Source organism: Lepidochelys kempii, chromosome 9, assembly GCF_965140265.1.
Source record: "Lepidochelys kempii isolate rLepKem1 chromosome 9, rLepKem1.hap2, whole genome shotgun sequence".
Lineage (NCBI taxonomy): Eukaryota > Metazoa > Chordata > Testudines > Cheloniidae > Lepidochelys > Lepidochelys kempii.
In genome coordinates, this window is record NC_133264.1 from 84,279,840 (window position 1) to 84,305,837 (window position 25,998).

A 25,998-nucleotide genomic window follows, 5' to 3' on the forward strand; every position below is an offset into this window, starting at 1 on the left:
AAAAAAGTGAATCAGAAGCAGGAAATTCAGGGCCAGATGTGGGAGGCATTAGGCAAGACAGGTATTGTGGTAAAGGAGATTCAGAGCCTGCAATGGCCTTTGAAAAGACTCTCCACATTTGCATAGTGGTTTTTAAAATGCTTCATTATTTATAAAACTTTCTTGAAAGTAACATTTCCTTTCTAACTAACCTTGTCCTTTTCAATCTGACACATGCTGATTTATCCTTCCCCTGCAATTCTATGAAGCACAAGTCTGAGCAATTTGTTTGCATGAAGATATATGAGCACAGCCGCAGGGAGAAGGATCTGTTAGTTAATTTCTACTCCCTTTAAGGACAAAGAATATTAGTAACTTATTAACAGAACACTTAAAAGCCCCCTGCATTTTCAAATTAGTCCTTTTTATACTGACTAGACATGGCTTCAAGCCATAAAGTCCAGCTGATTTGGGGGCACATGCTGCTACCATTGACTTCTGTGGTGCAAATTTGGGGCCAATATAAAGCTTACATTACATAACACATATAATAAAAGACAGATCTAAACACCAAAGTTTGGGGGTGTTCAATTCCAAATTTATCTCCATAGCCGATAACCCTCCTGCCCCATTCCTGTAAGTCATCCTTACATGTTTTTAAACAATTAAATACCAGTCTAAGCATTAAATACCACATCCTCCGCTCAAATATAACAGATTCCATTCCCTCATTGTGTTCCCCCTCGGTACCAGTGATCAGCGCACACTGGCTTGTAGAAGTTTACATTTCTAAAGCTGTCTTTACAAAGACTTTAATGGAAGCTGAGATTTTTCGTTTACGTTTCTAAATTCCCCCAGATCATGGTGTTGGGTTTTGAGGGGCCAAAGCCTTGCTCTGAAGTTCCTCTAGTTGCTTCTCTAAAGCATTTTAATTCCTCCTACATCACAATGCACAAATGGCAAGTGCCTCAGCCAGGGGTGCCAGAACAGGGAGGGCCAGGGGACCATGGCCCCATCACTTTTAAAAGCGGGAGGGCTATGCCTTCCCATTTTGACCTGCCTTAAGGGTGAGCAATGGGAGGGAAGGGGCGGAGATGAGCAAGCAGCAGGGGGGGCCTCCGGGGGAAGAGGCAGAGCAGGGGGGTTGGGCCAAGGTTTGGGTGCTGGTGCCCCCACCCCACTTCTAGGGAGTTTCCAGAGCTCCTGGCCTCAGACAATATCTCTGATTCCACAAACATTCTTCTAACACACAAGTCAACATTTCCTTCTTGTGTTTACTTCTGTGTTATGAGCATCCTAAATGATATGAGCCCTATCCTGGGGAAGAGGGCTACCTACCTGTACTCCTTCTCCTGGCTGTTTGTATACGGCAGTGGTTTTCAATTTCTTTTCATTTGTGGGCCTCTAAAAATCTTCAAATGGGGTTGTGGACCCCTTTGGAAATCTTAAGCAGTCTGCGGACCCCCAGGTGTCCACAGACAACAGGTTGAAAACCACTGGTCTATGTCAAAAGCAGAGCTGTACAGTTCATGATTGTTGGCTGCAGGTACAGGAATCTGCTGGCTGACATTAGAGCCAGTCCTTCTCATATAGCCAGATATATGTTACCTCACCTGGCTCCCTCCTGTCTGTGTGTCCAGGGAGTAATGCATTAAAAGTGGCTGTTGCATCTATTTTTAAAATAATTTCAGTGGCAGAGTGTTGGATGTTTTTTAAAAGAACCTTATCGGTTCAGAATAATATTTGGGAAATACGTCAAGTTACCAAATTTTGTGAACTCGATAGTAAGCAAAAAGGGGAAAAAACCCTTAAGGACAAAGCAACACAAAAATGTACTTTGTTCTTTATATGATAAGTGTAGTTTAGTATTGACTGAGGCTAATACTTCATAGCAGACTAGGAAAATGTCACATAGATTGTAAGCTCTTTGTACTCGGGGACTGTATTTTTGTTCCATGATGGATTCTTTGCCCAGGATGGGAGCTTCTGTGATACAAATAATCAATATGTTTTGTAGAAGTAATGGTGTCTTAGTACAATGTGACCTCACTACAGCTCTGCCTCAGTCTTTGGTCTCATTCAGCTGAGAAGAATTCTCATAGGCATGTCTAAGGCATTGCACAATTACTCCCATAACTGATGGTTTTATCTCACATACAGGAGATGGAGAATTATCATGGGAACATTCTGATGGGGATATCTTCCGGCAGCCGGCCAACAGAGAAGCCGTAAGTGTGCCCTGTGTAATGAGAAAACCCATTTTCCTACTGAGCCAGTCACACACAAGTAAAAGGGACGATTACTCTAACTCTTCACCAGTTCTGCCTTGGCACGGGAATACCAGGCAGAAAAATTCATACTAGTGACAATACCTTTTTCCATTGAATCTTCCTCTGTTTGCCTTTAGCTCTTTGTACCCAGCTGAAAATCTTTGATGATCTTGAAGAAATGACAGACAAAAATTCTCTTGTGATAGATTAGGGCCTGGCCGGGAGAGGGGCTCCAAACATGGTGTCCCCCTAGACAAACTTGCATAGTATGTTCTGAAACCAATAAAGTACACTTCACGTGTCAGGTCTCATGAGCTAAAAGGTGCTGCTCGGGAGCCAAGGGCACTACAGAGTGAGCAATTAGAGTTCATGCGGGCAGAATGGGCATGTCTCTTACAAAAGGATACTTTGGTACCTAGGAAACTGAAAACAATTTGTCATGCCTGTTCTTTCCATAATCCCTCTTTCCCACTTTGCTATCCTGTCTCCTCCTCTTTCACTATTATATTATTTTTCCTTCTAAAATCATTTGTGGTTCATGCACTGTTGAGATGGCAGCCCGTGATCAGAAGATGTCTAACATCTCCCACAATTAATGGATTGTTAGAAAAAAATCCAGTGTCCTTTGTTAAAAAAAAAAGCTAGCACCAGAGGAAGGGGCAACATTGTTTATTTTCTGTGGTTCACAGTGTATTTTGTTGCCAGACAAAAATTCTATATCCATTTCTGTGGCCCCTGACTCAGCAACAGCCTGTAGAGCAGTAAGAATGTTGGAAAATTCATCATTGCTAATACCAAGTAAATACTTAGCAATATATAAGCCATATTTCATATGCTGTAGCTGTTTGGATACTGTTATATCTGCCAGTATTCAATAGTTACAACAGCAGAACAAAACGCCACATTATAAGAAGATACACCCAACGAATGGGTGTGACTCTTCATTGCTCTGCACCTTGTTTAGTCAGGTACTTTGCACTGCTACACAGGGGTGAAAGTAACTTAAAAGGACTTACCGGTACACTGGAGTCCTGAGCTGGGGGCGTAGCCTCAACTGGAAGAGGAGTGGCCTCAACCAGAAAAGGCGAGGCCTTTAAAGATTTAAAGGGCCCCCAGGCCCTTTAAATCACCCCCAGAGCTCCCAGCTGTAGAGGGAGCCGGTGCAGAGGGAGCTGGGAGCCCCAGGGGCTACTGCAGTGGATCTCCGGGCCCTTTAAATTGCTGCCCGAGCCCAGCTGCCGGAGCCCCAGGGTAGCGGCGACAGGGCTCGGGCAGTGCTTTAAAGGGCCCAGGGCTCCTGCCACTGCGGGGAGCCCCAGCCTTTTAAATTGCCAGCCTGGGGAAGCTGGTCTGGTCCGGCATGGTGTACCGGCTCTTACCGGTACACCGGACTGGCTTACTTTCACCTCTGCTGCTACAGAATGAGTGCAGATTGCTACCCAACAAGAACGGTAGCATATTGCAGCCACCTTGTAAATAACCACCGCAGGTGCAAGGCAAAGGAGACTCTAGCCCTGTGTGTGCATCGCCACTAGGACACACATGGATGACCCAGGCTGTCTCTGGATCTTGTTAGAGATTTTACTTATTCTCTTGCACTTTACTGAACGAACATGTGCAGCTAAGGCCTGATCCAAAGCCAATGGAATGACCCCCACTGACTCCTGCAGACTTTGGATCAGATACTTGTGCATACCATACCTGAATAAATGGTTTGTCTGCCATGTGAACACTGCTTTTCAACAGTAGTAACACACTTATTTACTAGTTATCATGCCTGAGGGGTACGAATTCACTCCAGGGGCTAGATCAATCTATGATGCAGCTTTATTGCCTCCAGGGTGAAGATTAACCATCAATAATTCAGTCTGGCAGCGTTGATTTTTATAACACAATTTGGAGAGAGTACCTGGCATTTTTAAGCATTTGGAGCACAAAATAAATACATGCCTTGTAAGAGTACTATTTTAACAAACAATCTTCAGTCATGCTTTTGGGTATTTTTGGAAAAAATCCCCCAACATTACCATGGTGCTTTGTTTTGAAAAACAGAGTCACTGCACAGGGCTATTTTCACCTACAAATCTGTCAAGGCTTCCCAGCTGATGGACTTAGAGATAGATTCTGACAAGGTGCTGCTCATCTGGAGCAACAGTGATTGCATCTGGCCTTACGCGTGTCTGTGGCTCTGGCATCTACAGTGAAATGAGAAGCAGGAAGGCAGGCAGCATCTGATCATTTTACGTATTGACTATACTTGGTCCATATTCAGGGATGCTGTAAAAAGCAGTTTGGATGCAGAAGGCTAGAACTCCTGGGGTCAAATACCTGCAGTTTAACACAGGTTAATCTCAAGCACCTGCATGAGTCTCTCTCCATCAAGGAAGAAGCGAATCTTGAGATTTAGCACCTCACTGACATCAGTGGCAAAACTCACATTGACTGCACAGGGAGCCTTAATACAGACAGTTTACACACAAAGTTCAGCTCTCCAATTGCTTTACTTGAATGAAATATTTACATTCCTGTTCCTTCTGTCTCCACACAGAGGCATTCATATCATCGCTCCCATTATGACCTGTCACCCAGCTCCACTAGACAGGTGGTCAATATTCCACGATTTTCCAGTGGCAGGAGTAACCGTGGAGTCCTACCTGACCCCCAGCAAGCCTCAGGAACTATAGTACAGATCGTCATCAACAACAAGCATAAGCACGGACGAGGTAAAGAGAAGTCCTTTTAGCAATACCACTCTGAATTGGGTCTCAGCCATTTATAGCTCTCAAAGAATTTTTAGTATATAAAGGGGGAGACCCTTTGCAAACGAATGAACCTTGCAAGTCAAAAAGTAAAAGTACAGTAAGACAGCAAAGATATAACATTAGGAGAGTTATCTTGGCTGGGGGCAATTGTGTCTGAGCCTATAGTGGCTGCTGCATTTGCCCATGCATAGGCAACGCATGGGCACTACCATATTGCTTTCTAAAGAACTTCGAGAATCTATATGACATGAAATTATTGTGGCAAATTGCCAGTACAATTATGATGGGTCCCACACTTCCTCTTCTTGGGGAGGAGTTCAGGGTGCAGTTTCCTGCCCCTGAACTAGGATATTTACTGTCCCACTAGTAACCCAGAGAAAGGTAGTGGAGAGGGAGGGACCCAGACCCACCCTCTACTCCAGGTTCCAGCCCAGGGGCCCTAGGGATAGTGGTAAACCACTTGAACTAGTGCTTCCTTCCCCTGGGCTACTTCCCTCTCCTGCTCTTCAGCTTGTGGGGCTTCCTGCCCTCTCTCTCTGCACAAGCCGGGTGTCTCTTTACCTAGGGTCTTGGTCTTCTAGCCAGCCACAGCACTTCTCCAAACTCTCCTCTACTTCAACTCCTCCAAACCTCTCTGCTCCAACTCCTTCCCCTGGCTGATTGAAGCAGGAGGTTTTTATCTGGTGACTAACTTCAGGTGCTCTAATTGGCTTCAGGTGTTTTTAATTAATCTATAGAAACCTTTCTTCCCTCTATAGGGAATAAGGCTTCTCCTCATCCTGGGACTTACATCTCTCTCCTATATCACTCTCCTGCTGCCTTCTGGCCATGCTGTATCACACTATATAAAGACCACTTTATTCTGTTGGGACTAGGAAGGTGAGCAGCTGACACAACTGTCAGTGCCTTTGGATCTGCTGCTAAATTCACACACTGATTGGTCTAGCATCCAGAGAATGGAAAAATCTACTTTTGGTTATTTTCTTCATGCTTTCTCCTATTTGATAACCTGTGTGAATGCAAGTGGTACGTGTTTAAGCTATCTCAGAAATCTCAGGTGACAAACCCCTACTAGGTTACCAGTAGACTCACTACTGCCAAGACTTACTGAGCCATCTCCTTGGTAGAAAGTATCCCACCTATGAGCGATGAGGAGCTTCCCCCTTTACATCTGTGTTGAACAAAGCTGTTACCTAGTGTTCGGGCCAGCAGTTCCACCACCCCCCATTTAACTTTTATTCTGTTTTTCAGAGATCAATACAATACTTCATATCAAAGATATATGTAAAACAAAGCACTGAGAGCTAGAGGCATTCCAGTAACATAACATAATATCTCTCTAAGCCTCTGAGAGCCTTATTACATTATGGGAACATTAGGACCTCAAGCTCATATGGAAAACCTTTATAGAAGCATGACTAAGCCATGTTCCTCAAGGATTATACTAAGAAAAAAGGGTTGGACTCACCAAATCCCCAATTTAAAAGGGGCAGCAGATTTTATGTCCTGGCAAAAGGGCATGATGCTGCAAGGTGCTGAGTGCACTCAATTCCTATACATTTCAACGGAGTTACTTGTGTAGCTGGTAGAGTATGCTTTAAGTGAATAAGGGTCTACAGGATCAGGCCCAAATAGTAATAAAAGAATTCGCTATAGAAGAGCAACTATACACAAACCCCAGAGTAGTGTACACTCAGGAATGTCCCACCAAGAGTTAAAAGCCTTTGTGTTATAGCCAACTAATCTTTTAAGGTATTAACTAACAGAAGGAATGTTGGCCATAGGATCTTTATTATCCACCTGAACAACCATGAAAGCACATTCAGATCATGTCAATGTTTTATGCTGAAACTAGGAGCAGGAATCTCCACTCAGTGCAATATCTCTGACATCCAATTCACACATGAAGACATCATCAAAGCAATTTCTAACTGATTTGTTTCAGCAGATAAAAAGCAGACAAACGAACAGCACATTTCTCTGCACAGTTTAGTGTCAGTGACAGCTTTAGGAGCTTGTGGCCCAGAGAGAGTCTAAGAGGTCTCTGGAATGGAAATTAGAATGGTGACCATGTCCTTTCTTTTGTTCTCTGCAATTAGAGTGTGTTATTAATTAATGCACATGCTTCCTGAGATACATTTTATAAATCTAAAAATAAACAAAATAGTTATACTGACCTGCAGATTTGATGCCATTACATGGATACAGAATTACATTTCTATGCAGATGGTTAAAGCAGGCCATTTGGGAGCTAGGGTTCTATTTTCATGGTGACTACAGACTTCTTCTGTCACTTTGGACTAATTATTTAACCTTTCTGAGCCTCAGTTTACCCATCTGCAAAATTGGGATAATGTATCTATAGTCAACATATCCCTGACTACAGTACAGAGAAGTTGTGAGGTTTAATTTATGTTTGTAAAGCATTTGGAGCTCTCTGGCAGGAAAAAAATGATATAAACATAAGTATAAATATACTGCTAAAGCATGTAAGAAGGTTAATTATAACAATAGAGTAATTAATCCCGTTTTATGTAAATTTTCCCTTTTCTTTCTCATCATTATGATTTGTATACAGAGAACACTTCATTTGCTTTTATGAGAAAAAACTGTTTCCCCTTCTAAAATGAAAACAGCTCTTAAGAAAGGGTTTAAAAAGTAATAAATTATTAAACCAAATGATGGTATAACACCCGTGAAAGACAATACATTATGAAGAACACCCACCATAAATCTTGGTAACTTAGTAACACATAAGCCAGTTGCTCACATCTGTTACCAGTTAGATGTAAATTTAAGATTACAGATAAAAATTAAATTGCTTTTGAAAGTTACAGGCAAAAGAAGAACATATTTTACAAATAAAAGCATTAATACAAAATGATGGCATATTAGAAGAATTGGAAATATTTACAGCAAATCCAAACTTGATTTTTACTGCTTTTTGAAATCAAACAGTGCCCTTTCTTTCACCTTTTTTGGTTAGTCTGCATTTTTCAGTGTGTTTATGAAATGTTTAAAGAAGCAAGGTTCACAGGGCAACTAGAATATTGTTCTGGTTGCAGGCTGAAATTCTGAGGCAGGAGCCAGTTCAGAGGAGTGGGGTGTGCATGAGGAGCTAAGATCATAAAAGCCAATTGGTGGGAGTAAATGGTCCCCAACAAAAACGGACACCCACTGGAGGAGAGTGGTCAAATTCTGCATTCCATCTCGCTCACTGAAATACCAGGGCACCCTCACAGATAAGTGAGGCCAGAATTTAGACCAAATTGCACAGAGAAAGGTGATCAAAGGTTCAATCCTGTTCCCTTTGAAGTAAATGACAAAACTTAACGTCAGTGCGAGAAGGGCTGGGCCAGAAATCACTTGTGAAAAATATACTTCCAAGCAGAGGTGTATCCTTTAGCCATGTCATGAATGCAACATTGCCTCAAACCAGTGTGTATGCACTAAGGCAGAGGTTGTAGTTCAACTATGGACCTGCTGGGGCCCTACCATACAATGAATATTCATTTTCTTCCTCTCTCCTGTTTTAGTCTGTGTTTCAAATGGAAAAACATATTCACATGGTGAATCGTGGCATCCTAATCTCCGGGCCTTTGGAATCGTAGAGTGTGTGTTGTGTACCTGCAACATCACCAAACAAGAATGTAAGAAAATTCATTGTCCGGATCAATATCCCTGCAAATACCCTCAGAAAATAGAAGGAAAATGCTGTAAAGTCTGTCCAGGTAAAACACAGAATAGATCACAGACTGCCTTTTTGCTTTGGATTTTAACTGGTCTTTTGATCATAGTGACACCTGATGAAATGAGCAACCTTATCTGTTGCTATATTTTGTCTAGAGGGAAATCTGGGCCCGATAATAGATCTAAAGCACCCAATCTTGCAAGCCATCTCATTCATTTCATTTCCACAGATAGAGGGAACGGAGGATTGGGCCCACCTTCTGGTCTCTTTTTCTGCTCTCTAGCATTAGTGTGACTTTTGCACATCTATTTCAGAAGAGAGTATATCCCCTCCCCCCCCACCAACTAGAGATGCATTATCTCTCAGACAATAATTCAAGGAGATTCTCTCATTCTCCCTTCCCTTCCCATTTACAATCCTCACCGAGCTTTCCATTTCTTTTCTAGCTTGGGACATTTACACTACTGTACTAAATAAAGCTTTTGTTTTGCAAAACATAGCAGTAGATTTAAATGCTTTGGTCAAAACGTTATTTGTGCCAATAATGGAACTGGATCCTTAGAATAAGCACTAATGCTATGACAGCTTATCATAGCATTGTGGGAAAATCTAATCACTTGATTAGCTTGTTGTAGGATATTAGTAAAAATGTGTAAAGAAAAGCAAACAAACTACTTAGAAATTTGCTAACCTCTCTTATGACGTTTTGCGAGGTGCCTAACCCCCATCTGTACCTTTAAAATTTTCCCACAACACATTTAACCCCTTTTTTGTGTTTAGTTCTATGACGCACTGGCAGAAATGCTCTGAGAAAACAAGTGTCAGAGCCAAATGCATAAGTCACTCACAAAGCACCTGTTAGCAATGCTAATTAGAAGGGAGCCTGGTTCAGTGCACTAGGAGACAGGAAAGCTAAGTTCAAGTCCTAGCTGTGTCCCTGACTCATGTGATGGAAGGAGACTCATTTAACTGCCCTGTGTCTCAATCATCTTACGTGTAAAAAGGGGATGATACTTTATGTCACAGGAGGGTTGTGAGGCTTAATTCAGTTAATAACTGAAGTTGTGAGAGCCTGACATGTAGACATGCTGAGCATCTACAACTCCTCTTGAAGTCAATGGAAGATGAGGGCACTCAGAAAAATCTGGCTAAGAACCTGGGATGCAAGTGCTATAGAAGAAAATCATTTGTTATCTAGATTTCAGATCAGTCTGTAACTCCTGAAGTTCACCCACAGCCATCAAAAAAGCAGGATCTTTTCTTGAAGTCTGATTTGTATGTGGTAAGATAAAACATACTAAATAAAAATCCAAATTGTTTTATTGTTACCAGGTCTGAGCATTAAAAAGGGAGAGGAAAACAGAATTTCACTAAGTAGTCTGGACTCAGTTGGAGAAGGACTTGAAAGACCACTTCAGAGGAACTCTCTACAATTAAGCTGAACTTGTTGGGCAGCATGAATCTAGTAAGGTCCAAGGAACATTATTAAAGCTGTGTCATGTTTTGCTTACAGAAGAGATGCCAAGTCAGAGCTTTGACAGCAAAGATTACTTTTGCGGTGAAGAGATGCTTCCTGTCTATGAATCTGTTTTCATGAAGGAAGAAGAAACCATTAGAAAAATCGCAATGGAAACAGAAAAGCCACCTCAAATAGAAATACATGTGTGGACAATTCGGAAAGGTAAGTAGATCAAGTTCTCTCTTAAAATAGTGCTTTTTTTCTTTTTATAACCTCAGGAAAGATCTATAAATTCTTGCCACTCAGGACTTTATAGCTGTTCCAATTCTTTACGTTGGGGCATTTGGCACTTCCCTGGTAGCAGAGATAGAACTCCAGTCCTCCTACTACAAAAGCACAAATTGCTAATGCTTGTGCCAAACTCCCTTGTTATTAGCAGTATGGGGTCTATCATATGCATTTGAGCAGTTCTGATTTTGGCCCATAGAGGGCAGTAGCACACACTAGCCAGTTCAATGCCACCATCCTATGGAGGGGTGGCAGGAGGGAGACTGTGATGCATCATGGGAGATGGAGGCCAACCAGTGAGCCTGGCCTATTGCGGGGAACAGGAGCACACAGCTCCCAGATTACAACTCCCATGAGGCACCATAGCCGTAGGTGCTGGAGCTGGAGGTGCTGGGGGTGCTCCTGCACCCCCTGGCTTGAAGTGGTCTCCATTATATACAGGGTTTACAGTTTGGTTCAATGGCTCTCAGCATCCCCACAATACAATTTGTTCCAGCACCCCGACCATAGCAGTGCTGCAGAATCAAAATTATTCAGGTTTTGGCCAAAACATTTTAGATTTTGATTTTTCACAGAAAACTCATTTTCTGTGGAAGGGAAAAGAATCTATGTTATGACCAGCTCTAGTCTTAACCCTGAGCACAGACTTCCAACCCTTTCAGGCCAGTCCCTTCAGTTGTCCAGACTCCTGAATATCTGAAGGGTTTAGATGTTCCTACCCCTTCAGATGATCAGTGTTGTATGTGCTGCAAATGAATAAAGCCTGAGCTTTTACTTTAGCTAATTGACTGGTCTCCTTGATTTTATAGATCTAGAAGCTAGATCTCAAACAAATGCCAAACTTCCCTACAGTTCTTGGACTCTATGTTGAATCTGAACTTGTGTAATATTGCTATGTACTATAAGAGTATGTGTTTCACAATGTATCCTAAAAAGCGTATTGATCTCTGAGGAGGCTGCGTTTCAAAGTGGGCAAAGTGATTCCTTACTGAAAGAAAAAACCCTTAAGGAATCTTTGGGAAGAGTGGAGCTACAAAATGTATATTATTTCAGTTTAATTAAAAATACAAGTGGGGACCCAAAAAGGGAAATGCCAAAAGTGTGGGTGTAAACAGATGCGTTATTCAGTATATAAAGATAGGCAATGTTATTTTTCTCTTCATCTCCTACAACCAACTCTTTCCCTTAAGAATTATGTTGGCTATCTTCTCAAAGGCCCTTTACATGAAGGCATTTACTAAGTGATGACACTGTGTCTCAGAATGCCTTAGTCCACATGCTAAATATTAAAGTAGCTTGACTTTCACTTGTTTGTAGTCTCTCTTTAGCTGGGAATGTTGTCACGCAGTCAGAGCAAGTAAATAGGCACACACAGGAGTCAAGGCGCCTGGGTTCTAATCCTGACTCAGCCACTGACTCACACAGTGTGACCGCCGGCAAATCATTCAATCTTTTTGTACTTCGCTTTAACAGATCTGTAAAATTAGGATCTACTTAGGTCACGGGGGCATTGCGAGGCTTGTGTACAGATTGCTTTGAGACCATCAGTGTCAACTTAGTAGCTTTAGTCTCTACCTTTTAAAAATAAATAAATAAATATAGATGCTTCATAAGTTGAGATCATATTAAAGGGCAAACTACCCTGAAAGTTACCCAGATCATGATCTATGAACAGCCCTCTGAAGGGCTGGTCGTTAATACAGGGTCCTACTATGCTCCCAGTAAGACACAAACCCTTCTGGTGGTTTGGCAGGAGCATTTCCTGCTGGCTGCCTGCAGTTAGGTAAAAGACAATGTCCGATGTCAGCATGCCAAACGGCTTTTCTCCAAGGCATTGGGATTTTGGCCTCTGCTCTGGTCCTCTCTCATTCATGCCAGGGAGGGCTGTAGTTATATGGGTAAAGGAAGAACTAACTCTCAGATCTCGGTGATACTCTCCACCACCATAAAACCACAAAAGAAAAATACTGATGGAGCACATGGAATCGGTTAAAACATTGTTGGTAAAGACGATTTCATAATGTGGCTCAACATGCCAGTAATTCAACAAACAATCACAACAACACAACAGGCTCAGAACAGGGAAAATTTATTCCAACTACATGTTCTTACTGCTTTGCTACAGGGATTCTACATCACTTCCACACTGAGAAGATATCCAAAAGTGAATTTGAAGAACTTCCCTACTTCAAGCAGATAACAAGGACAACACTGAGTAAGTAAAAGTCTGGTCTTCTTAGGCTCCACTTTTCTATATAACCTCAGACTGAAACATGCCCTGCATGACTCCTCCAATTGAAATAAATGTGCTACTTTCCCACCAACATCTGGAATCGATAGTTTATGAGTATCACATAAAATAATCAGAATACAACATATGATTAGAGGGTTACTTTCACATAAATCATATTTAAAAGATGCCTTTCTGAAGTCCCTAGTAACACCTTGGATTATTAAAAACTGACTGTTTAAAAAACCCAAATTCATTTTTCACCACTAGTGCAATTTATAGTTTGTATTTCACCCAGCTTGGGCTACAGAACTTGGCCTCCCAATTTCACTTGTTAATGGTCAGTTTTATTCTCCAGTTCTTCTGCACTAGCAAGTTGCTGTTATGCTTAGACTTCCACTATTGCAGGGCAACAGCAGCTGTTGAAAGAATTACTCTTGAGAGTATGCCACAATTACAAGCCAGGGCCTTCCCAGCTACAAACTAAAGCTTCCCCCCTCCCCCCTTTCCCAATCAAAATCTGGCCCTTCATGTTCTTTTGCATGCAATGTATTAAGTGATTGAGATATTTTCAAACCTTCCAAAGGAAAATATTTTAATTCTCCCTATCAACAATTTGAATGTGTTTGTGTGGCTAGTGCTTGTAAGGGACTCTAAAGCTCCTTGCATTCGGTCTAAGTCAGTGTCTTTCTGCTTTGTATTTTTGTTTTCAGGCCAGTGGAAAATATTTAGCGAGGGAGAAGCTCAGATCAGCCAAATGTGTGAAAGCAGAGTGTGCAGGACTGAGCTGGAGGATCTGGTAAAGGTTTTGTACCTCGAAAAGCCTGAAAAGGGTCACTGTTAAGGGAGACAGCACGGGAGGGAGAAAACTTGGATCTGCAGCTGGACTGCAGGCTTATTTTGCTTAAGTCAACAGTTGCCCTAAAATCCAAAACTATAATGCAGTAATTATTCACATCATGCACAGCAAACTTGCTGCTTTATGTGTAGTGGTCTGTGTCAACCATTTAAATATCTCCTCAAAAAGACTAGGAGGCTCCGTATTGGTGGGGGGAAGGGAGAGGGAGACTGTAGTTCCTTGTAAAGTTGAAAAGTTAAAAAAGAAAACAGATTTTTTTTTTAAACTTGGCAAGTTACTCAAACTAATGAAATGAAGGACACCTAATAACTGTGCAGGAGCTATGGAGAGCATTATTTCCTGTGCTGAGTTTATACCACTTCTGGTGTTGAAATGACTCATGTTTTTCTAGGGTGGGGGGGGTGGGAATACAAGTGATACAGTACTTGTGTTTGAGCCATAAAATCCAGATTTAAATGAAAACTCCCAACCAGCCTACTGCTTTTGGGACGATGTCTTGCAGTTGAACAAACTCTGAGTACATAAACAAACCAGAAGGTGTTAGTGGGAATTACTGCATTTATGTAGCAATTTGAGAAAACATTCAACTTTTAAGTGGCTTTCACTTGGTTTCCATTATCCACTTCTCTACATGAAATATGAAACGTCAGCTCCCTCATGCCGCCCCACTACTGCATTCTCATGGGCCCTGTTAACACATAGCCTCGGTCAATAAACTCCCTTTACAAAGTAACATAGCAGGAGAATGCAAAGTACTTGAATCATTTATGAAAATTCCTATAGGGTTAAACCCACAGTGATTAATAACTCATTAAATGTCTTGTGATATCGCTTAATTTATTAATGTTAATTGTCGCAATAAGAGTGTTCTGCGTGGTTCTAATTGGTGGCCTCTCAAGCCCCAGCAAACTAATAAGCATAACTTCAAGGACAACTCTCTCCAATGGCAAACTAATGAGCACTTATATAAAGCCACTAAGTTAGTGCAGCACCAGCAAGACCATTATCTTCATGCAAAAAGAAATCTAAGGCACTCATTCTGATTTGCAGTTCACAGCTGAATGTTAGTGTCTGTCCAGTGTCTGCCTTCAGAAAAGAGTTCTGTTCTGATATACAAGGCCATTACTTTGAAAACATGGCTTTCTCTGAGGAAATCCTGCCACATGGACACCATCTTAGATTCACTCCTGAGGCGCAAGTGACTGTGGCTGCTTTCCCTCCATTTTCTATTCCAGAAGCATATGAGAACATTTCCTTTTGTGCTTGAACAGCAATGAAGTTCTAAAGAAGTTGCCTCGAGCCAGGCACTTGGTCCTCAAAGGGAGTGAAATAAATGGTGGTGGCCAGAATTCAGAGGCCTCCATGGGACTTTGCAAAACTTGTGCTCTCTGCTCCGCACTGTATTTCCAGTGATGGCACTCTAGGTCTTCATCTGGGGTATATACATCTTAACAAAGAGGTTAAGGGGTATGGATGTTCAGTACTTAATACCAGTGGCCCAACTCAGGCTCCAGCAGAAGAAATATTAAACCTTTTAGTAGGGTCTTATTCACAGCCGTGATCTCTTTGCACCGCTCCCTGATAGCAGCTGTGGTTGTAAGAGGCAACCCCCTTTTACTGCTTTTTCAGTGGCACAGGATCCATCCCTGCCAGGGTTTCTTGCAATATCCAGCAGGAATATATGGAAAGGGGCATTGACTAAGAGCAAGGAGATGGGAATGTGATAGGAAGGAAAAGGGAGACTAAGTGAGGATATAAGGATGAAAAGAAAATCCAGGATTTCCTACACAGAAATTCTTCATGGTCCTGCCTGCAAAGAGCAAGCTATCCTCCATGCCAGGATAGAGAACAGATTATTTTTTAGTGCACTTCCTTCTCTGCCAGTGCCCAAAGTGGCCTAAAACACATAACAGGATAGTGTGCCAGAAGTGAGCTTCTTCAGCAGCCAGTTTGATTGCTAAGAACAAAATAATTCTTGTGATGTGAGTAAAATCATTTAGAAACCAGACAAAGCACCCGACAGTCCTTGCATGGTCCTATAAATGATCCTAGGGCAGTTCTCATAAGAGAGAAAGTTAACTCCAGTGTCCAGGCCAAATTCGGTAATGAGACTTTGCCTCTCTAAATTCTCTTTTGTGTTTAAAATGGGTGTCGTGTTCACCTTCTGTCCAAAATTGTGGCATAGCACGCCTGTGCACTATTAAACAGCTGTATGTTCCACATCAGAAGTGGGTGCCACGCAGGGTAGTTGTGGGAGCAGCGGTTTGTAACACACTTTGGGATCCTTTGGATTGGAAGGCACTTTAGAAATGTAATTTTTTTTTATTATAAGTCCACTAATAATGCATGTATTAACATGAACATACCTCTGATGAAGACATAATGGAAGGCATTCTGAGGCGTCACAGTATTCTGGTAGGCAGACAAACACCTGGCTATGTTTGGCTCACCTCTTGGTACAGTATGGTTGTAGCAGTAGCTGATTGAACAAAGATTCTGTGGAAAGTGTACAGTGTTTGTGTTGTTTTTTTGGAAGACAAACAGTCTTGTGTTTGTGACAGAACAAGTGGGGTTCAAATTGTGTATTTATTTGTATAATAAACTTTTATGAAAACAAAACAATATAAGCACCATTTAGAAAATGAAGTTCTGCATTTTTACAGTCTCTGGTCACTTAAGACAATAAAATACATGATATCATGTTTTTCACTGTCTTCACAGGACATATGCCTGATGTGGTACTTATTTATGTACTTGCTCTATCACTTTGACCTGGTTTTATAAATTAATAAACTCTGCAGTTGTTCAAAACACGAAGTTCTCTCAGTGATGTGATATGTGAATTAAAGAAATAAATTTTAGACCTATTTGCAATTCTGCTGCTATTATTCCTTTAAACCAAATCAGGAGGCTTGGACAACAGAGTAACCCTGTTCTGCAGCCCTAGCTCATGGGAGTGTGTCTTCAGCCACATGAGCTGTGAGTACGCTTTGCCAGTGAAAGTAAACAAAGTTCTGATTCAAAAACTGTGTCAACGGCAAGATATGAATCAGGGCCTAAAGCCCTGCCTTATTTTATTCATTTAGCCCATAATCATATGCTTCGGTGTAAGCATGCGCTTACTTAAACCCCTTGAATTTGATGGGACTTAAGCATGTGCTTAAGCCAGTGGTGGGCAACCTGTGGCCCACAAATAGCCTGTCAGGGTAATCCACTTGCGGGCCACGAGACAGTTTGTTTACATTGACTGTCCGAAGGCACGGTCACCCACAGCTCAGAACACCATTTAGCCCTATTTGTCAGCACTGGTAGAACATTGCCATCCTTTTAATTTTTAAGGGGCCAGTCTCACTCTCATTCAAGTCAATGGAAAACCTCTTTCAAGGGGAGCAGAATCAAGCCTAAAAACAGTGAGATCCTGATTTTCAAGGAAGCTGGGCATCCACAGTTCACATCAACTTTCTTTGGAGTCCTGGTTGCTCGGTACCTCCCAAAAACCAGACTCTAAAAACCTGTAGCAGCACAGCTGGACATGGATCTGACACACAGCTCTGGAATCTCTTTTTTTCAAATGCGAAGTGCTTCAACAGAAGCCTCACTACAGTATAAGCGATCACTTATGAGCTACTGTCCCATCTAACTAAATCCATTTGTGAGAGTAAAGAAAGAGATTTAAGAGCCACTACTGACTGCACAGGTTTCCTCACTATGTATAGCTGGTATATATTTATATATATCATAGAACTGGAAGGGACCTCAAGAGGTCTTCTAGTCCAGTCCCCTGCACTCATGGCAGGATTAAGTATTACTAGACCATCCCTGGCAGGTGTTTATCATTGGTAATTTTAAGAGCAGGTAAGATAGAGACTCCACAACCTCCATAGGCAATTACAGTGCTTAACCACCCTGACAGTTATGTTTTTCTTAATGTCCAACCTAAACCTCCCTTGCTGCAATTTAAGCCCATTGCTTCTTGTCCTATCCTGAGAAGTTAAGAACAATTTTTCCTCCCTCCTCCTTGTAACTACCTTTTATGTACTTGAAAACTATTATCATGTCCCCCCTCAGTCTTCTCTTCTCCAGACTGGAAAAAAAAAACATTTTTTTCAATCTTCCCTCATAGGTCATGTTTTCTAGACCTTTAATTATTTTTGTCATTCTTGTCCAGACATTCTCCAGTTTGTCCACATCTTTCCGAAATGTGGTGCCCAGAACTGGACACAATATTCCAGTTGAGGCCTAATCAGCACAGAATAGAATGCAAGAAGTAGTTCTTGTGTCTTGCTTATAGCACTCCTGCCAATACATCCCAGAACGATGTTCACTTTTTTTGCAACAGCATTACACTGTTGACTCATAGTTAGCTTGTGATCCACTATCACGCCCAGCTCCCTTTCCGTAGTACTCCTTCCTAGGCAGTCATTTCCCATTTTGTATGTGTGCAATTGATTGTTCCTTCCCAAGTGTAGTACTTTGCATTTGTCCTTATTGAATTTCATCCTATTCACTTCAGACCATCTCTCCAATTTATCCAGATCATTTTGAATTTTAATCCTATCCTCCAAAGGACTTGCAGTCCCTCCCAGCTTGGTATGATCTGAAAACTTTATAAGTGTACTCTCTATACCATTATCTGAATCACTGATGAACATATTGAACAGAACTGGACCCAGGACAATTCCTGCAGGATCCCACTAGATATGCCTTTTCAGCTTAACTGATCCACTGATAACTACTCTTTGGGAACAGTTTTCCAACCAGTTATTCACTCACCTTATAGTAGCTCCATCTAGGTTGTATTTCCCTAGTTTGTTTATGAGAAGGTCATGTGAGACAGTATAAAAAGCCTTACTAAAGTCAAGAGATACCACATCTACCGCTTTCCCCAAGTTACCGGTCAAAGAAAGCTATTAGGTTGGTTTGACAATTGTTCTAGACAAATCCATGCTGACTGTTACTTATCACCTTATTATCTTCTAGGTTTTTGGAAATTGATTGCTTAATTATTTGCCCCCCATCTTTCCATGTGCTGAAATTAATCTGACTGGTCTATAATTCCACAGGTTGTCCTTATTCCCCTTTTTATAGATGGGCATTACATTTTCCCTTTTCCAGTCCTCTGGAATCTATCCCTTCTTTGACGACTTTTCAAAGATAATTGCTAATGGCTCAGATATCTCCTCAGTCAGCTCCTTGAGTATTCTAGGATGTATTTAATTCCTGGTAACTTGAAGACATCTAACTTGTCTAAGTAATTTTTAACTTGTTCTTTCTCTATTTTAGCCTCTGATCCTACTTCATTTTAACTGGTGTTCACTATGTTAGATGTCTAATTGCTAATAAACGTGTTGGTGAAAAAAACAAAATAAGTCACTCAGCACTTCTGCCATTTCCACATTTTCTGTTATATGTCTGTGTGAATTACCCTAATAACTGATGATCGGTGCTATTACACTGTGGCTAATCTCTCCCTTCTCCTGATGTTATTTATACTGGTACACACAGATTTTGCCAGGCATGTAAAAACCATTCAAATTAAGTCTATTAAAGTTTAGATTCTCCCAATTAAAACTGAAGTTCAACTCATTACTCCGGAAAGAATGGGGTTAATATGATTTTACACACATGTGATTGCATTTTCACATTATGCTGCTTCATCACCCTAAGCCCTTTGCTGGAGCCTTTAAATTGTATTGAAGTACAGAAGATGGGGGTGGGGCGGGGAAACTATCGGGCCAGTTTGCTTCTACTAACATGAGTTTAAGGACGGGGGGAAAGTGAGAGGGTACATGGCAGAAGGCATTTGATTTAACTTTATGTTTTCAGGGATTCAGTAGCAGAAATTATCCAGAAAACTATAATGTATACATTATAGTAATAACTCAACAATGGTATAGTGCTTTCTATAACTACATCTCGAAAAGCTTTACAGAGATTGGTCTTATCTCGATTTTTACAGATGAGGCAATTGAAGCACGGGGAGTTTTAATGACACAGTGAGTAAGAGCTGGTAAGAGAAACCCAGTTCCCATCCTAGAGCCCTGTCACTGGACCACATTGCTTAAATGGTGGTGGTTTCTAACCAACTGAGTACAGGAGGCAGTCTCCTGGGCTACAAGCTTGTTAGTCCGGTTGTCATTACTTAGATTTCCCCTTGGCTAAAGCTGATCACATTACAGCTAGAATTTTGAAGTCAAAATGATATTAACTCCAACCAGATAAGCTGGAGATAGTAGCAAGCAAGATAATGCAAACGGATAAACTAAGGAGTGAAACAAACAGGTGGCCCATTGAAGTTGCATAATCTCAAGAGCCATAGTTCTGTTCCGATCATGACTTGTTGGTAGAGGAACAGCTATCATAACTGGCTGCAGTGTTTCTGGGCTTAATCTGACACGTGAACAGGTAAGTTTTAGGAGGCTATCCTATGGGGAGGACATGCTCCTGTGTAGAGTTTTATTTGAAGAGAAAAATCAAAGTCTGCCAATCAAGGGAGCAAATTCTACAGTATTCTCTCAAACAAAACTTCCTTTGATGTCTATGAGAGCTCTGTCTAGCTAAGGACTGAGAAATGCCCTGTGTGCATTATTTGCTAGTCTAGTAGGGGCAGGTTTTCAGGTGCCTAAAGCTGCAAATCAGCTAATGTGATTTTAAAAATACTTCTAGGCACTCACCTCCATCTTCAGAGGCCCAAATACCATTTTTAATCTGGGCCTTAGTGTACTGGTTTATATAGAAACACAAATTCTATGGTTCTTGGAGAAAGCCACAGAAATGGCTGGGTTGCCTTGTTTGGGGTTTCTTAATGCTCCTGACAAAATGTCTTCCTGCTTTGTAATGCAAAGCAATTAAAATATGCCTTGGATCAAATGGCTAGAACAGAGGACTGGAAATGGGCTCTAATTCATGGAGCTAGACCACCAGTTCACAAGAGTTGAAATTCACCTCTGTGCAAAGGAAAAGCATAGGACCACTGCAGGGCAGTGGTCTTGTACCAGCCCTTTCTGCAGAGGTGAGTTTCACCTTGGGCAAGTACGGCAGTTCACTCAAAACCAGTAATTCATATAAGCAAAGCACAAACATCCACGTGTAGTATCCAACTAACAACCTACTATGCCCAGACATTTATGAGATCTATAGAGATCTCTTTACATAGGGAGTACAATTCAAGATCTTTTGGAAAATACTGATAAAAGTCAGTCTATGCCAAATTTAAAAATACCAGAGAAGGCTTTGGGAAAAGAAATAAATATGTCACACACACACACACACAAATCAATTGTGGAAATGCGTTAACAGAATGTTAAACCCTGGAAAGGTAAACTGTTAAAACTGGGAAGAGGTAAAAATAGTGAAACTCTTCAAACCTCGGGTTTAAGATGTCATTGGAAACTCTTCATAAAATTCTTTTATTTCATTTGCCTGTGTATAGTCATTTCCAAATAAGTCACTTTCCTTAGTTTTAACAGACCATGTTACAAAACTAAAGAAACTGTTTCCTAACCACTAGAACACATGCTAGTCTATTCTTTATCATTTCTTAAACCACCCTCATCACAGTAGTCTGAGCACCTTTCAATAGCACATTAAGCTGCATGATTTATCACACCCTATAAAGGCTCCCCATCATAGAACCTGGATCGTCTGACTTCCACATCCCCAAATCATGCAGGATGGATAAAGGAGAAGGAACTACCTCATTTAATACTATTGTGTTGTTCTGCTATACATATTAAAACTTTTAAAGTGTATTAAGCCTCCCCTCTTCATACATTTTCCAATAGGAAAGAAGCTAAAGACATTTCACAACCCAGATTTTTAATATCTCAAGAGTAACTGATAACACATGAAGCCTTTATGTAATATCTGTGCATTGTATGATGCCTATTGCATTACCCACTGCTATAAAAGCCAAGATTTTTTCGATTTATTGAGGGAAAGGGATAAAAATCATCACAGTTAATCCTTATTTCCATTTATTCCTTTTGTTCTGGTTTTATTCTCCTGCACTGAAGTTTTGGAAACTCCTGCTACCTGGGTACAGTATGCATGAAAATGAAACTGCCTATGAACAAAAGCATAACAAGCATATACCCACAACCCTGCCCTTATCTAACATAATATAAAAACCAACAACTGAGCATGAAAGTGACTAGCCAAGATAAGATGAAGCAATTATTTTAACCTGGGAGAATAAGTTTCAACAGATGTCTTTGCCGCTAATTCAATATGTTCAGCTAAGGTGACAGGTTTGTTTTCAACTAACAGCAGCAACAGCATTCAGAGTAAAGATTCCCCCTGTCCTTTATTCAACTCTGTGATGGGAGACAGTTCGCAGCACAACTATGCACCACTCAAGACCCACTTGAGCTCGAAAGGTCTATGTCTACATTGCAATTACACATTAGCAGGCTCACATCAGCTAACTCAGGCTTGCAGGACTCGGGCTGCAGGAATATTTAATTGCAGGGAAGAAATTTGGGCCCACAGCCCAAGCCCTCCCATGAGCCCATGTCAGTTGACACAGGCCAGCCATGGGTGTTTAATTGAAGTGTAGACATACCCTCAGTGCAGCTTAAGTGCTTCTCATGTAGAGAATACACCAACTTGTGCTGACTCTCCCTGGACTGGGATGAATGGACACTCCGTCTTCTCCAAGGTGACTTCTCTTCTCTTTTTTATTTCCTTACCAAGATGCTCATAACACCCACACATTGAGGTGTGTTAAGGCCAAAGTAAATTAGCGTACATCTACAGTGCACTGGATGTGAGCTTCCCAGTGCTGGGCTCAAGAAGCAAATGGTCAAACCATAGCAGCATGTATGCTGTGGCTCAGATGGAGCTCAGGCCCTCAAGCCCATTCGTCATCTTGGGTCTGAGATCAGGTACCTAGCCAAAGTTTCTGCCAGAGCCACAACATCCACACTGCTGTTTTTAGCACTCTACATGCGAGGTCAAGCCCTGCTAGCACAAATGTGTCTGCCTAGGAGGCTTGCTTTCAGCCACCATGTAGACATACCGGTAAAGGCAGATTCCTGCTCCTATCTGACATCAGTGGCAAAGTTCCCATTCATTCATTTCAATAGGAGCAGATTTTAAAGGGGCTGATACAGTCGGCCACTGAAGTCAAAGGATATGCATGATAAAAGACAAATTATTCAAATATTTTGTCAGAGCTGCAATTGTCACTGGATATTTTTTGCAAATATTTTTCAAAAAGTTGTCTTGATTTCTTTTTCCTGCTGTTTTCCTGCCACCTTTATTGAATGGTCAAAATTTAAGCAAAGTTTACATTAAAGTTTTGATTTTTATGCAAGTGGGAAAGGGGGCTAATATTTGCCTGTATTTTCTACCAGCTCTCCCCTTTTGCAACCAGCAGCAGGAAGCCCTGAAAGAGTTAGGATGCTGCAGGCTGCACAGGAGTCTCTTGAAGTCACTTGACTAACTTATTTGAGCGTGGGGGAAAAGACGACATTTCGAGACCTACTTTGATCACTTTTACATTCTACGAGAATGCACAAGTTTGCTTGAAGCCCGCTGAAATGGTAACAGGCCCTTGACTAAAGAAGAAATGCCATTTCAGTTTGAACTTTATTTGCTTTGTTGTAGTTATGCCAGATGAGCTTTCACTTCAATTGAAATAATTTCTAAGTAAAAGAAATATTTGCTTTCAGGGGTTTTCTGGCCTGCTTAGTTTTTATGCAAGCCGATGTTCAGGCATTGTATGTTTTAGAGAGAGAGACACATTAATAGAATGCAGAAAAGCCAACATGAGAGTCAAGGAGTATGAAATGAGATGCAGCTCCTAGAAAACCAGCTGTATTTAAAAATCCTCTTTGGATAATGCACTGTAAGGCCCTAATGCAGGATTGGGCCTAACAAAGACAGATATTGTTCATAAATCAAAAGCATACACAATTTGATGTTTATTATTGAATTAAAATGTGGCTAAACAATTTACAAATAGACAAGTACGGAAATAACACTCCTCAGGCACATTCATAGGAACCAGCACAATATCTATTGTAATAATTCCACCTATATCCTGACAGCCCAAAAACTGAAATGTGACTTCTTAGTGTTCTCTGACGAGCATTCACTGCTGCAGCCAAAGAATGAAAGGAAGGGAAGAGGTGATAAGAGGAAAGGAGAAAAATAAAAGTATGTTACCTATAAACTGATGAAAATAAAGGAGACAGGAGGCTCATCTACGCACAAATTTGCACCAGTTTAAACCAATGCAAACTACTAATATTGGTTTAAAACTGGGTATATCAGTTTCGCTTGCCCCTGTAAATATACAGGGAAAGCTAATTTATAAGCCAGGTTTAAATGGAGTTAAGCATGTCCACATACAAAGTTGCCCCAATTTAAATAAATCAGTTTTTTAAATCACACCTTCAGTTAAACTAGTGCAAATGTGTGTGTAGACATGGCAGGAATCTCCTCTCAAACTGGTGCAAACCAAAAGTAACTCCATTGCTATCCCTTATTCTGTACACAGGCCCATTGAAGTCAGTGAGACTACGAACTGAGTAAGGGATGAACAAGGGGTATTCCAAGGGGTAAAGGTTTGCAGGATCTGGCCCTAAGATTGGAGTTGAGTCATAAACTGCAGTTCAGCAAAGCTCTTCAGCACACACTTAACTGTATGCACATACATAGCCTCACTAGAATCCAGCATGTGCTTTGACTCGAATGACCAGATAGCAACTGTGAAAAAATGGGACGGGGTGGGGGGCAATAGGCGTCTATATAAGAAAAAGTCCCCAAAACTGGACTGTCCCTATAAAAAACAGGACATCTGGTCACCCTAGCTTTGACGGATTGAGTCAAAGTACTCAACTCCCTGTAGGATTTGAGCTTTAAGGGAAGATGCAGAAATTATAGCAAGAACAATGTACAAATCCTATAGGCCAGCTTTCCCAAAGATCATGTGAGTCTCTTCTGTTGAGGTGAACTATTCAGAAGGAACAACATACTGCAACTTTCAGAAAAGGCTGAAGAATTTTGTACTGCTACATATTGTCCTGACGTTAAAGACATTAGAAGGTACAAATCATATTTACACACTTTATGGACAGATCTCCAGTTACCTAAATGTTTCTGACTCAGTGCTGTTACTGGAATTGGTTCATCCCAGATTACATTCTTCCCCACGCAGAGCGCCAGTACAAGACCCATACATGACTCAGTCATAATTAAATAGTTTCAAGGCTCAGGCGGGACTTAAGCAATGCTTGAGCTTTGTGCTGGCCTTCTGCACAGGGGTGAATTTCACCCCCTACATTCCTACCTAGGAGAAATAGGACTTTCCTATTAAACCCTGCAGCTTCAAACCAATATAGTATTTATTCTTCACTTCCTATCCTGAAGGTTTTGTGATACTGACATGATGCAGTATACTGTTATATAGCAAGAGGTGACAGGATTTCAGTGGTGAATGAAATAATTCCTATGAACATACTTGGTCAATCATTTGAGATATTTTGGAATGAAAAGCACTACAAAAATGTAAGATACTTTTATTAATATTAAGCCCTCTGCTCTCTCGCTCTCTCTCTCTCTCTCTCTCTGCTATATCTTCCACTGGCACAGTAGAAGGACATCATCTATAATAAAGACTTTGTAACTATCTAATAACTAAATGGCAGCACATCAATAACCATTCCAGTCTTCACAAAAGGTTGATAGAAAGAGGACATTTCAATGGTAAATACAGTTTTAATATAAAAGTTCTGCTCTTGCAAACATGCATACAGGTTCCATTGACTGCTCTGAGAACGACACATGGGCAAGTATATCTAAGGGCAATTTATTTTTTATTCTGTATTTTTAGAAAACATTTCCTGGTTTGGATGGAAGATATTGGTGCATGTCAGAAGCTGAGCCTCACAAGATACACGTTAATTAAATGCATCCAGACAGCAGCAGTGTGGTATCCTTTCAGAACAAGGCAGGTATAAATCCTCAGAAAGATATTTACAAGACTTTGGGCATGATTGTCCAGTGCCCTGAATAGAGAATCATTTATACCAATACAATCGGGTGTAAATATATTACCAATTCACAATGGCAGTGTTTTACAGTAATTTTACACTAGTATAAATGACTATACAAGGCACTGAAGAGTCAGTCCCTTTGAGTTCCTATGTCAAAATATGCTAAAACTCCCTGGTATTCAAAAATCTGCTACTATTTTGTTTCCAAGGATTTGTGTATAGGTTATGGATCATTTTTACATGAGAGAGAAAAAAAATGCATGATTTTTTTTTTATGAATTCAAAGAAAATCCATGTAGAGGCCCTTGCTTTTACAAGCATTTAAAAAATAGAAAATTTAGTTCACTGTAAAATAATGATGAAAACAAAACAATGCTTTTCACAGGAACTTTGAACTTTACAGCAGCTTCTCTTTGTCCTATTTTCCTCCTTCCTTAGGCACTTTTTAAAGAATTCTA

At 40.9% G+C, this 25,998-nt stretch overlaps 1 protein-coding gene across 7 annotated transcripts in view; it reads left to right on the top strand.

The window, feature by feature from the left end:
* Positions 1–25,475, top strand: part of CHRDL1 (chordin like 1) — a 64,426-nt gene extending 38,951 nt beyond the window's left edge. For 5 of the 7 annotated variants that reach the window (XM_073361196.1, XM_073361194.1, XM_073361197.1 and 2 more), the window contains 7 exons: positions 2,140–2,207; positions 4,798–4,972; positions 8,548–8,742; positions 10,216–10,383; positions 12,575–12,664; positions 13,393–13,478; positions 25,378–25,475. In XM_073361196.1, coding sequence (XP_073217297.1) covers positions 2,140–2,207; positions 4,798–4,972; positions 8,548–8,742; positions 10,216–10,383; positions 12,575–12,664; positions 13,393–13,478; positions 25,378–25,452 — 857 coding nt within the window. In that variant the 3' untranslated portion in view covers positions 25,453–25,475. Of the gene's footprint in view, positions 1–2,139; positions 2,208–4,797; positions 4,973–8,547; positions 8,743–10,215; positions 10,384–12,574; positions 12,665–13,392; positions 13,926–25,377 lie in introns of those variants that run through there. The other 2 variants (XM_073361198.1, XM_073361200.1) reach the window with 1 other exon arrangement.
* The last annotated feature ends 523 nt before the right edge of the window (positions 25,476–25,998 follow it).